At 36.5% G+C, this 13557-nt stretch overlaps 1 protein-coding gene across 1 annotated transcript; it reads left to right on the forward strand.

Moving 5' to 3' along the window:
• Window positions 1-1501: 1501 nt before the first annotated feature.
• Window positions 1502-11176, forward strand: LOC141628537 (uncharacterized protein At1g32220, chloroplastic-like). The gene is made up of 10 exons (XM_074441664.1): window positions 1502-1697; window positions 2975-3092; window positions 3233-3321; window positions 5588-5643; window positions 5730-5785; window positions 6296-6389; window positions 7276-7355; window positions 9661-9703; window positions 10071-10162; window positions 10531-11176. The coding sequence occupies exons 1-10, from the start codon at window positions 1654-1656 to the stop codon at window positions 10708-10710; spliced, it is 852 nt and encodes a 283-aa protein (XP_074297765.1). The 5' UTR covers window positions 1502-1653; the 3' UTR covers window positions 10711-11176.
• The last annotated feature ends 2381 nt before the right edge of the window (window positions 11177-13557 follow it).

A 13557-nucleotide genomic window follows, 5' to 3' on the forward strand; every position in this document is an offset into this window, starting at 1 on the left:
TAACTAATCAATGAATTTTAAAATTTATATTACAATATAAATGATTTATTTTTTGCTTGATAATATAACATAATAAATACAAATCAACATTTATTCTTTAGATCTATATTTGAGAAAACATAAAATAAAATAATCGGAAAAAATTAAATTTTTTGGTTGATAAAATCATAGAAAAAATAAAAAATAAAATCACATTCTTTGCAAAAAAAAAAAAAAAAAAAAAAAGAAAAATCAAAATTTAAATCTCCAATCCATAAAATCAAACAAGTTCAAAATAACATGTAAAGAATCATTCATAATAAATCACACTTGTTAACATATGGTTATCACTTATCACAAATTGTTATGTAAGAATTATAATTATTTTAATAACTCGATATTTTAAATTTATAGTTACTCCCTCCGATTCCACAAGTTATTTATATTTTTATTTTTTGCTTAAAATATTTTAATCACTGAATACTTGCTCGTCTTAAATGATGATTTGTGTAAGCGATAGCTATTACTATTTACGAGATGATTTATCCCGTGAGACGGTTTCAATGTCCAAAATACAAATTGTTTATTAGCATTCGATGAATATTTTTTTATTAAAATGAACCGTCTCACAGTATAAAACCACCTTATTCTAAAATTTGTCGTCATGTTTGTTATTTAGTAAAAAAACCCAACTTAGCTAATATAGACTAGATAACAAATGAATAATATATAAATATAGATTACAAGTGATCAGAACGGAAGGAGTAGTAGTTTCATAAATCAAACGCATACTATGGTCGTGTGAGCTTTTATAACAGTGAGAATGTCGGCCAAATTGTAATTTGACGAGATTAGGATTGTTCGTTATAATATGTTTTTATGTATTGCATTAAAATTTGAACATTTAATTATTATTACAACCGTACATTTTCTGCATGGATTTAAAACTAATAGTAGCAAAAATGCGAGAATATTACTTTTATATTCCCAACACACAATTTATGAATGTTATTGATATACCATAGTCTAAGGATTGAGAGTCCATTTTTAAAATAATGGTCAAAAATAAAATATTTGTCGTTTTGGGTCGGTTTTGAAAATATTTGTCAAAATGGTGTCCACGTAGGCTGGGGATTTCTAGACGAAACACGCCATTAGTGGTGGCGTGTTTTGTGAAAGAAACACGCCATTAGCAGTGACATGTCTTTACAACAATTTTTTCCTCAACTGACTGAACTCTAAAAAAAAAAAAAAAAAATTACATAAGACATGCCATAGGGGTGGCGTGTTTCCCCTCCGAAACCCGCCATTCCCAGTGGCTTGTTTGTTTTAGTCCATTTTTTAATGAAGTTTCTTTCCCTACTCATTATAAACACGCCATTATTAGTGGCGTGTTTTAGGTCCAGAAATCCTGAGCCTACGCGGACACCATTTTGACAAATATTTTCAAAACCGATCCAAAACAAAAAATATTTTATTTTTGACCATTATTTCAAAAATGGATTCAAGGATTGACACTTTTGGGTCGCCACGTATCACAACCTCCGCTTCTCTCTCTAATTTCAGTTTCATCAATTCTTACAACACAACAGTATTCCATCCCACAAGCTTCTCCTTCCTTCCCCATTCATTTTCCCTCTTTTCATTCATTGCTACCTAATTCCATTTCAAATCATGTCTCGAATTATCCACTCCAGAATCTCTTTCTCTAAATTGCAGTAAGATTCTTCCCTTGTATTCTCGTTTTTCTTAATTTCTACTGCAATTCATATGATTATCGTTTTATTCGTGATTTCTGTTTTTGTAAATGCTTGCAATCTACTTGTTTTTGATTTCTGAAATCATATTGTGATTTCGATCTTTGTACATAATAATATGTAATTTTATTGCTGAAATTATATGTTATTTTTTGTCTTAATTCCTACGTTATTCTTTTCGTGATTATTAGCGTTCCAACTGTTCGACGATATTCCTAAATGAACGTGTTTTATTTCGATGATACTGAGTTTCGGCATCTAAGAAAGAATGAATAGGTGGAATTGCATACAAGATACACCATGTGGATCATCATGTGTAACCTTTCTTGCCCGAGTTCGCCATTGGCTGCAGTTTGTCACCCAATTTCAGTTGAGACGTAGTAATGTAGGCACAATCTAGACGTTTAGCAGTTTGTTGCGGACTTTGAGTCAGTAAACAATTGGCGAGTTTAAAGGGATTCAGGGGCGTCTAATACCCCGGGCTACTTGAAAATAGTATTCAGTTTGTGATCTAATGTCAGAAATATCCCTAAAAGCGACGTAGATGCTCAGTATGTTACTATGATGATTCATTATGTTCATTATACCTTTTTGCGGAGCTGAAAGCATTAGGAATGAACGATGTAATCATTACCGCATGACATGTGAGTTTAATACTTGTATGGAGAGCCACATGAAGTTGGTATGTGGTGACATGACGCCTTCATTGTCATGCAAGTAGATATTTGTAGGATGAAACTGTGTACTGGTAGTTCTGGACTTTTGGGGTGTTCAAGCAGGATAAGTTAGGGAGGAACTGATCATCATTGATGATTTTGTAGGTTTCGAAGGTGATAATGGAAGTAATAAGGATGGTTTGTTTAAGTGATTGTGTGAAAGCTTAAACAATAATTATACGAAATAAGAATCTATTTTAAACATATTAGTTGTACTAGTTTATACTGTTATCAATTTGATCATTGTTATACCTTAAACTTCTTTCGAAAATGAAATCAAGCTTATTTTCATCTGTGAGGCCTATGGTATTATTGCATACCTTGGCGTGTTAAGTAATTTGTCCAAATTTAATGTTATCGTTATGTTCTCTCCTTTTTTTTATGTGGAGGGTGAGTTGGGGTTCTGTTCTCGTTACTGGGAGAACAACTTAACTTTCCTATGCCTTTGATTTCTTCTTTGATAAGCAGAAATAGCTGTAATTAGATACTCTGTATCTGATTGTGATTTTCTTGTTTGACTAGTACAATGGCTATGTCAAGAAACTTTAGATTTCTTTCAACGGAATCTACAACGGTTAATGGTTCAACTAAAGTAGAAGAAGCAGAGACAGTCCAAGTTCCTCCTTCCCTTTCTGAGAAGGTATCTTCTTCTGGCTTTCAGCTTTTTCATGTTCTTGAGCCTGCCTTACTCCAGTTATTTACTTGCTTACAGTTACTTCTATAGTTATGTACTTATATGTACTATAGTCATCCTGATGTAAATACATTCTGTTGGTTAAGCTGCTTGTTCTGGGAGGCAATGGATTTGTTGGTTCTCACATTTGCAAAGAAGCTTTAGATCATGGGATGCCAGTTGCTAGCCTAAGCAGGTACCGTTTTCTGCCCTAACTTAGATGCGAAAATAAATGATATATTTTTTAAGTGTGTCTCCATCTGTGTATGTATGTTCATGAGAAATCTTTATGGTGATCATTTTGTTTTGGTTGTGTAACCATTAAGAAATTAGCTTAGAAATTTGATGGTATTTTGAGTCTATTCGGTCGGAGGGAAAGTACTTCATCTAAAAAACTAATTTCAAACAAAAATGTTTATTTAAGTGTCTAAAGTCTTCAGAATTATTTGGAATGTCTGGATCAGAACTTCTAACAACCAACGACTTAGGGTGTAATGTTTTTTCCTATCCAGGGAGGTCTGACATGTTGATCTTTTGTAAGTATGAGAGTTGGTTGGGCAGGAGGATATTTGTGATTAGGTTGGGAATTTTAGAGTAAATCTATTTATATTTAACCCATTCATCAAACTTTCACTTTTTAGCATAGGATTGTTCATATAGATGTTCTATAGCAATTGAAGACACTGTCTATTTTGACGGTCATTCAATAATTGGAGGCCATGGCCGGTAAATGTTAGGCCAAAAAAAACATGAGGCTGAAACTGCAAAGTCCAGTAGTTTAGTTTTCTATCATTATAAGAAACAGAGAACTGAAGAATTTTCTAGTGTATTGGTTAAGACGGAGGTAAATTAGACATTAGGCCAAAGGTTCGAATTCCTCGTCCTTGTCATATTTCTGTTCTGCCTCCTTTGACACCAAAAAACAAAAGGATAATTATTAAATAGGTTAGCTGTCAGTTTCCACATTTTCTATGCCCCATTTTCTGAATCTCACCTTTTTATTAGTTTTGTAAGTTTAATTTTTAAAAAGCCTACATTTTCTGAACGTTTCCTCTAAAACTCCCACTAAAATTCCTTTCTTCCAAGAGAAGCTGCAGTTTTTTGACAATATCCATCATTAATGGTCTTTCCTTTCTACCAAAAGTTAGATTTGGGCAAAAGTGAAGATACTCCCTCCGTCCCGGTCAATTGTTGTCCTTTGGTTTTGGCACAAAGACCAAGCAAAGAGGAAGGGGCCAATTACAAAATGACAAGTGGAACAAATTGAGTGTGAATAATCAAATTGCTCATCAAATTCATTCTTAAAATAGTAAGGACAACAATTCACTGAGACACCCCAATATGGAAAAGGACAACAAATGACCGGGACCGGGACAGAGGGAGCATTTCATTTTAGATGTTTGCTAAAAGAATGTCTTTAGTAACTCAAAAATGAGCTCTGGCGGGAGTTTTAGAAGAAATGTTCATAAAGGCTGGGAATTTAAAAAAAATATATAAAAGGTGGGAGTTTGTGAAAACAAGGTGCATAAAATGTGGGTGAATTAACACTTAATAATTGAATTATTACAAACCTGGACTGCTTTCATGAGGTGAGTTGATAGATTAAATGATAGTTATGGGTAGACTTGGTAAATGGGTCATTTAGGCTGGGTATTGGTGGATTCGCTTGCGTCTGGCTCATTGTGGGTGTGTTAAACATTTTGGGTTTCGTGTTTGTTTTAAATAAGTTATTAACAGGTCATTTCGGGTAAATATGTTATGAACACTTTTGGACAAGTCATTTCAAGTTGGTTCATTTTCGGGTAGGAGCTACGAGTCACTTTGAGCCAAAACACTTTCAAGCTAGTTGTTAAAGGTCCTAATTTTAAAATGTTTCGCTAAAGACGAGCATTTTGCAACACTTCTTTTTAGAAGGGAGTGTATGACAATTGATCCTTTGTTTTAATATACTAAGTAGATAATATTATGGGTGTTTGAGTCATTCAGGATGTGGTTATGTTGGGTCAGGTGGTTTCGAATATGGTCATTTTGGGTCAGATAACTTTCAAGTATAGCAAATTCGGGTTAGGTCTTGGTTAGGACGGGTCACTACGAGTTTCAGATCATATTTACTTTGTGAAGTTCAGGTCAATTTTGCGTCAGCGTTAATAGGTTGGATCCTTCTGCTTGGGTCAATTTTGCAAGGTCAAGTTATCTAATTATGGGTCGATAGAGAGATGATTCTATACACACTTTTGTAGTTATGGTTTTCTTGTTACTTGTGGCCTCATGTTGACTTTTCGAATAGGGTCTCTTAAATCTATAAGACAGCCTTGGAGGGAGGCATGACCTTTCTTAGATATGCTCATTGTTTCCCTAGGCCGCTGTACAAATTAGTTACCAGCAATCGTCATTGGAAAAGTCAGAAGCATGACAATGACTGATTGTATGAAATGTTTTCATTACTTTCTTTTTGTTTCTAGATCTGGAAGGCCATCCATCAATGATTCTTGGGCTAATAGCGTGACCTGGCATCAAGGTTAGTTATATTTTTAGTTTGTTGAATGATTGGAATAGCTTCAAGATTCTATGGTGGTTATCTTATGTGTCCTGCGTTTAATGCAGGAAACCTCTTTTCACCTGAAGCATTTAAGGACGAGCTTGAGGGAGTGACTTCTGTTGTAAGCCTCCAGTATTGTCCATGGAGTCCTACTCACTATTCTTTGGGTTGGAAATATGATGGAATAAATCAAAATTATTCACCAAACTGTCTGAGCTTTCTTATTGTATATACATAATTAATATTACGAGGGAGCCTATTCGAAAATAGGCTCTTTATCTGCCATAGGCTGATAGGAAATGGCACTTGAAGCATTGAGGTTATGTTGTTCCTGCGGGGCTTTCTGCTGTTTTTTTCCCCTCACAGTATATATAGAGAGAAAAGGGAAGAAATGGTTTCTGTCTCGTAAGAAAACTGGTTTTACATGTGAAGTGAACCTTGATCTACCGGTTGTAATAGTGCGGATCCTCATTATGTAGCTGTGGTGTTTGTTAGGATCAGTGAGACCTTGAATTTCATATACGTGTTTTTCAGATTACTTTTACCTCCATGGCGTACTGAAACTTAAGTATTTATTAACAACTTTAGTTGCAGAGATTGGATTCTTAATTGGGCTTATGAAACTTTGCAGATATCCTGTGTTGGTGGTTTTGGGTCCAATTCAGTTATGTATAAGATCAATGGTACTGCAAATATGAATGCAATTAGAGCTGCTGCAGAGAAAGGTTTGCTGTTTTATTATTATTTTTTCTTCTCTTATCAAAGTTAAGTATATTGTCTTTGGTTCTGTATTATGCTAGTAGTTTGTCCCTTAGTTTGTAAACCTGCAGTTTTTTCGATTTATGTTGTGACCTAACTATTTCCACATCTGAAGATCATTTTTGTCAAAAAAAATATCAGTAGCTCAAGGTGGATAGATTAACTTTTTGCTTCAATTCTTGATCGTGCGGGCGATGTGGCTATGTTTGGGATGGAACATATACTAGTTAAGGCCATGGTGGATGGGCCACTCTTCAGTCATGCAGAGTTACTAATGAAAGCTCAGCCTAACTTAAAGTCTTAGTTATATGATTGTGCACTTGTGTGAGCAACATATTCGGAGCTAACCTATTGAATTGGATGACAAAGTTCTCATACCATGTCATTCAAGTCTGCAAAGTTATGTCGGGTAGTAACTTATTACGATATTGGAGGTAAGGGAGCGGAGATGGAAGCAAAGGAGGTGACGGGAGGGAGGTAAGAGGATGTTTCCATATTTGTATAAACTCAAGAGAAGGGAAAGGTAAAGGGAGGAGAAAGTGAGTAGTGAAAAGGAGGGGAGAAGTCTTCCAAGCATCAAATGCATTTTTTCTATGATAATTTTGCTTGGTGCTTTTTATTTCATTTTTACAGATTTAAAATAACTCTATACTTCATGATGATGCTACAATCTGAGTATTTTGTTCCATCTTATAATATACATGGGCACCTGATTAGCCATGCAATCCAAGCCTAACATGCCACTATAGGTGTTATTGCTACACAATTGAGACTTGAACTAGACTCTTGTTTTGTCATTTATAGCAGGATAGCTTCCACTCTGGTTGGATAACATAACCATTTGATCTACAGGTGTAAAGCGATTTGTTTACATCTCTGCTGCTGATTTTGGAGTGGTTAATTATCTACTACAAGGATATTACGAGGGGAAGGTAATGTCAACTGTCTATGGACATTGTCTAGAATTACATTGCATGTAGTCCCTTTATGCTATTTGTGTTTTTGAGCTTACCATACAGCATGGAATCCCTTCATTAATGACTGCCCTCTCTTTTTGGTGGGCTAAGGTTGATTCGACTTGCTACACTTTAAAAATTCTGTTTCCTGGGTCTGGGTTCTGTGTTCAGTTGAATTAAGTAGCTATTTATTTCAATAGATGCTGTTTCCTCTGTTCTATTTTGGTTGCATACTTTTTTCAAAATCCCTCTCAATTTTGAAAACGTATACAACCAAATGGAATGGAGGAAGTATTAGCCTTGGGTGGATTCCCTTGCTTTTTAATCGCTGATCTTAGATGGTAATCTTTGTCTAACTATTTTATGAAGATGAGCGATATTGTATTTATCCTCAAGGGAGGGAGAACAGGTTTCAAAAATTTGCAACGACTAACATAACTTCAGAAAGCGAGCATAAAACAGCTAGAACAACCGGAAACTAACTTAAAGAAACGTGTCATAAGTCCAAAACCTACTGAAAGCACCAACATGTTGATAATTCAGAGCCAACATAGAACTGAACGTGACGGACACCGTGAATACAATTCATAGATAGCCCCAGCATAAAGGGACTACATGCAATGTAATTTCAAAATAATTCAGGGCATATACAAATACAACCACCTAATAATCTACAACCACCTAATAATCTGAATTCAATTCATAGATAGCCCCAGCACTCATCAACCTCTTCTTCAATTGCTTACCCATCTGTAACTTCAAAATGATTTCTTCTCCTGTATATGATCTTGTAGCATTCAACCAATACACAGCTAGTGCACTCAGCTACTGCCCAAACTGAGGAAAAATTAGCAACAAAAAGACAAGTGTTCGTCATTTTGTTCACGTAACATGCATTTAGTGTCGGTGACCCAGTTTCTACACATATTACAGACATTTAACACTTCTTTGGACCTCTCCTTTGGAAATCATCATAGCACGCGGACTTTAGAGAACTTTTGTTCACTATTAACTGTAGAGACGTCATTTGCAAACACAAGGAATGCAAGCCTCGTATTTAAACACTTTGGATGGAAACCTTCCTTTCTTCGAATCTTGTAACAGGTGAGAGAGACAGGTGAGAGAGGAAACTTCCTCAAATCTATAACAGGATGAGGAGATATTGGAATAGTAGCTTGGTTTCGGGAATAAACCTTCTTATCAAAACACTGTTCGGGGAGTCATAAGCTTTCTGAATATCCACCTTTTTTTTTGATGAACTGAATATCCATCTTAATATTACCTTGGTTTAGTAATTCTTTAACTTGCATCACAACGACACAAAGCTATGTTAAAAGATTTTATGCACCTTGATGAACAATGCCTGCTGCTTCCCAGTCAACTTTGCATCCTGTTTGCCAAGATTTTTAGTAATTGCCGATAAAGAACATTACATCGTGCTTTTGCTTGTAAATTACTCATGTTAGAGCCTTGGAGGGTGTAATTTCTTTTGGAACCAAGGAAATTACCGTGGTACTGACTTGTTTCAACAGATGGGCTTGTACAAAATTTCATTACAGCCTCACAGAGACCAATAATAATGCATGTTTTATTAACCAATAGAGGCTTATATAACCAATAGAGGCTTATTAACCAATAGAGGCTTATGTTAGAGGAATTTGTTTTGGTCTTATCAACCACTGTTTCTGAAAGAATTTTTGTCATCAATCTCCAATAGAGGCTTATATATCCCCTCATTCATTCTTCTTTTTTGAATTTTTTTTCCCTTTTCTGGGAGGTTTGTTTGGTTGCGTTCTTTTATTAAAGCTGGTTTTAAGACTGATCACTTTTGGTGTTATCTTGTGGCATTAAGCATTTATTCTTAAAATAAATTTAGGCTCTTTTCAATCCAAATCAATTAGTGACCCTGACTTCATAGAATAAGGATTTAACCTTTTTCTGGTGACTTTATATAATTAAGCTTTTACATTTTGTTTCTGTTTGTTTTTGCCATGCCATCTATTGCACCCCAAGTCATTGTGATACCATGATGATTATAGAGCCTTGTCGTTGTTAAATTATCATTGATTTTGTTTTGTTTTTCTTTGTTCTTTTTTTTTGTAGTTTCAGTTATTAAGGACCCTAATGCTCTTTCATAGATGTCAAGAATCCTATTGTCATCCCTTTATTGCCTTCTGGATATTGTTTGTAGATATGCTATGTGCATAATGATTGTAGCAAATGTGGAATATCTTTCTTACTGAAGAGTTTACTTGTGTTTTTTTCCCCCATTTGATTACAGAGAGCAGCAGAAACAGAGCTGTTGACAAAATTTCCATATGGTGGTTAGTTTTTATGAACCTTCCCTTGTGCTTCTTTGTGCCATTTTGCGAAGGCTAACATCATAAGAAAGTTGAAATCTTATTACATGAATATTCCATTGTTTACCCAAGAATGAAGTGGAAAAGGTTTTTTTTTTTTTTTTTTTTTTTTTTTGGCAGCTGTAAAATTATAAGACTTACAAACCCATTGCAAGTGTTGTGACTCCTCATCACTTAGCCAAAGGTGTTGTTAATGCTATCGCTCTAAAGTGCCTAAACTTGAGCTTCCACTATTATGAATATGTAGCTGTAACAGCTGTTATAGTGATCTTCACAAACTACACAAACTATTAAGGCAGCTTATCAATCAATCTGAGTACTTGTGTGTCAGGTGTCATACTGAGGCCTGGATTTATTCACGGAACACGTCAAGTTGGAAGCATGAAGGTCCCATTAGGTGTTATTGGATCACCGTTGGAAATGGTACATAAGCTTCCATAGTTTGCATAAACTTGTTTTTCCGGGTTTTTTTGGTACATCGTTTTCTTTGCTATACTCAGCAGTTGCTCCATAATCGTCTTGGGTCAGTGTCGCTACCTGTGATGCTTGTATTGGTCTTGAGATTATGTGATGAAGCCTGAATCGTATTTCATTCCCAGCTGATTTTCTCAGCTATCTCCGTATAAAACCTGTAGTATTATCTCCGTATAAAACCTCACGGTCACAAAGCAACACCTTAACCGGTGCACCAAGGCTCCCCTTCCCCGGACCCTCGCCTAGCGGGGACGCCATCGTGCACCGGGCTGCCCTTTTTTATTGTTGCGATGCTGATAAAGTGGAATCTGGTGCAGGTATTCCAATACACAAAGCCGCTGACCCAGATTCCGCTGGTTGGTCCGTTATTCACTCCGCCTGTTAGTGTAACAGCAGTGGCTAAAGTTGCTGTCAGAGCCGCAACTGACCCAGTATTTCCACCAGGCATCATTGACGTTAATGGAATATTACGCTACAGTGGGCAAAAGAAAAAGTAGGATTAGATATGCGAACTTAAACGCATGTGTTTTTGGACATCTTATGGTGGTCTCAAATTGGAGCAATAAAGAAAAGGTTGAGCATTGTTTCAACTATTCTGCAACGTTGCAGTGATATGAACCGAATCTTTGAGCTTCTTTAATCATCATCTTGAGGCTTGTTGACCTTAGGTTGTGGGCATAGCATCTCGCACTTGGATTCAGCGACGGAATATATTATATACGTTGAATTGTATTGATAATAGGCGATTCATGTTTAGGAAACTGAAGTATGTTGGCACGTGGTCACATGATATTACTTCATGCTGCTTGAGCCATTACCTACCTTTGTTTAGTGTGCACGTTATGCAGCCTTCAACATCATTTGACTCGTTTGATATCTTGTACGAAGTATTATATATCACGTAGATGTGTTTAGGAAACAGAGTTGATCGAAAATTCATTAATCTATCAGCTGAGGTGAAAAGAGGGAGTTATAGGCAGGCTTCTTTATTACTTGCCCAATAACGATATTATATTACCTTCAAGGGTACAACAATAGGTGGTATGTAATCCATCCAGTGAACTTAGAACACTATGGTGGTGTGCTACTCTGCCTCACAAGTCACAATGCTACCCCCACATTGTCTTGAGCATTGTCACAATGTCTCCTTTTTTGGGTTCAAGCAGACTAATACTAACTTGTCGAGTCCTTCACGAGTTCACATCATGCTTATAGAGTTAGGCCCTGTTCTTTTGGACTTAATTTTAGGCCGGTTTAGTTCGATTGGACTAGAAATGATCAATCTGGTGGCCGTTTAGCGCAACCCGTTCGGCCCGCTAAAATAGCGGGCTTGGACAAGAAAAAACAAAAATTAAACGGGTAACGGACAAGAAAACTAGGCCCGCTAGAATAAATGGGCGGGCTTGGACTAAACAAAATTGCCCGTGGAATGACCACAGCCCGCTATTAAAAGTAACCTCATAAAAGTCTTCAAACTCTCAATCCTCCGACGTTCTCTACTCATTTCATTTACAATTTGTACACTCTAAACCAATTAGGTAGCGCAAATGAATATTTATGCCTTACGTATAAGTGGGAGATTGTTGATATTTACACTTGTCGTATAAAGATTCTCCTAAAATGGACATGCTAACGGGATTGTCTATAAAGATAGTACCTTTCAAGTATTTACACGGGAGTGTATGTAACCGCTAACAATGCCGCACAAATACTAACGCAAAAATGAACTTTTGATGTTTGTAGTAGAACAGTAGAACATTGCCAAACTTGTGTTTTTTCCAAATTCTAGTAAACTTATCTTTTGAAAATTAGTATACTTTCTTAAGGTAAGCTTTTAAAGACAATTGTTAAGTTTTAGAGGATGTAGCGATAAAAAAAAACTCGTGTTTTAATAAAACACTAATTTACGTATTTGATTTAAGTCAGGGCCCGGTCCGACCCGCTCTCTTAAAGTGGGCGACGGACATTGAAGCGGCCCGTTTAGCGGACTCGGGCTAGATTATAAGGCCGCGGACACTTTTTTAGCAATGGGCCCGCCCGTGTCCTGCCATTTGATCACCTCTAGTTCAGACTCATTCAGTTCAACTCTTTTCTTCACAAATTAACTCCTTACTTCAGTTTAGTTTAACTCCATTAAGTTCAGCTCAGCTCCATTAATTTCAGTTCAACTCCATTAAGTTCAGTTCAGACAATTTTGATCCAAAAGAACATGGTCTTAAAGAACCAAAAATGAAAGCCTAGTCATAAGTCAAATGAAGTTTATTTGAAACAAGTTGCTGATAGAAGGAATAGTTGAATAATTTATAAACTATTTTTTTAGGTAATCATATATATATATATATATATATATATATATATATATAGGTTAGATCCGGTGAGAACGATCATTCGGTGAGAACACCTTAGATTTAAAAAAAAAAAAAGCTGAGATCATACAACTCATCTGTCATCACCATCTTTAACAATAACTTGCTCACAACTGCCTACTACCACGACCACAACCAACCGTCGCCGGCAGCCACCACACCATCTACCCCAGAATTCACCGACGACGTCACATACCACCCTGAACGACGCCGACGATATCTCGACCCACTGGACAACCCCAAGGCCTGCCTAGCTGCCGCCTTCCCTACCACTATCACAACCGACAATCAAACTACCCGTCGTTGGTGAAACAAATTCACCATCCTTAAATTTGGCAACGACACATTTTCCATTTCAATTGTATTCATTCTCATTGCCCTCTTCTTCGCTGGACATCTAATTACCTCACCACATCCCCTTCAATTGTTCCCATATACTAGATGTATCTACATTGAGCTTTGATGTATCTAACCACTTTTTTAATGTATCTTGACATTAGATACACAAAATTAGTTATTAGGTACAACAAAATTGATGTGAGATACATCGATAACAAACCAAATACACTAATTATATATTAGGTACAATGATTTTTATTTTGATTTGTGGTACCAACATGGTCCACTGATGAAAGACCATTGAGGACCCGTGATGCCAAAGCACCACTAGGAACTCCGGCGACCTTCGCTCAATTTCGATGACCAGGATCGTACCTGCACATTCACCGGCTTTCCCCTGAGATTTCGCCAAAAAATCTAGATAATAATCGAGATCTGGAATTCTAAAAGTCGTGGGTTCGACATGTTGAAGGAGGCCCCTGGAGTTGCGCCGACAAAATTGCGACGGTTCGTCGGAGTTGTGGTGATCGTCGACGGCGACGACGACAGGTGATGAGCGGTGGTAAGAGTCGATAACCGGTGATGACAGGTGATGAGTGTCTTATGTGGATGCTGGTGATATCGTCTTCACATACACCT

This window comes from Silene latifolia, chromosome Y, assembly GCF_048544455.1.
Source record: "Silene latifolia isolate original U9 population chromosome Y, ASM4854445v1, whole genome shotgun sequence".
In the NCBI taxonomy this organism is placed as follows: Eukaryota; Viridiplantae; Streptophyta; class Magnoliopsida; order Caryophyllales; family Caryophyllaceae; genus Silene; species Silene latifolia.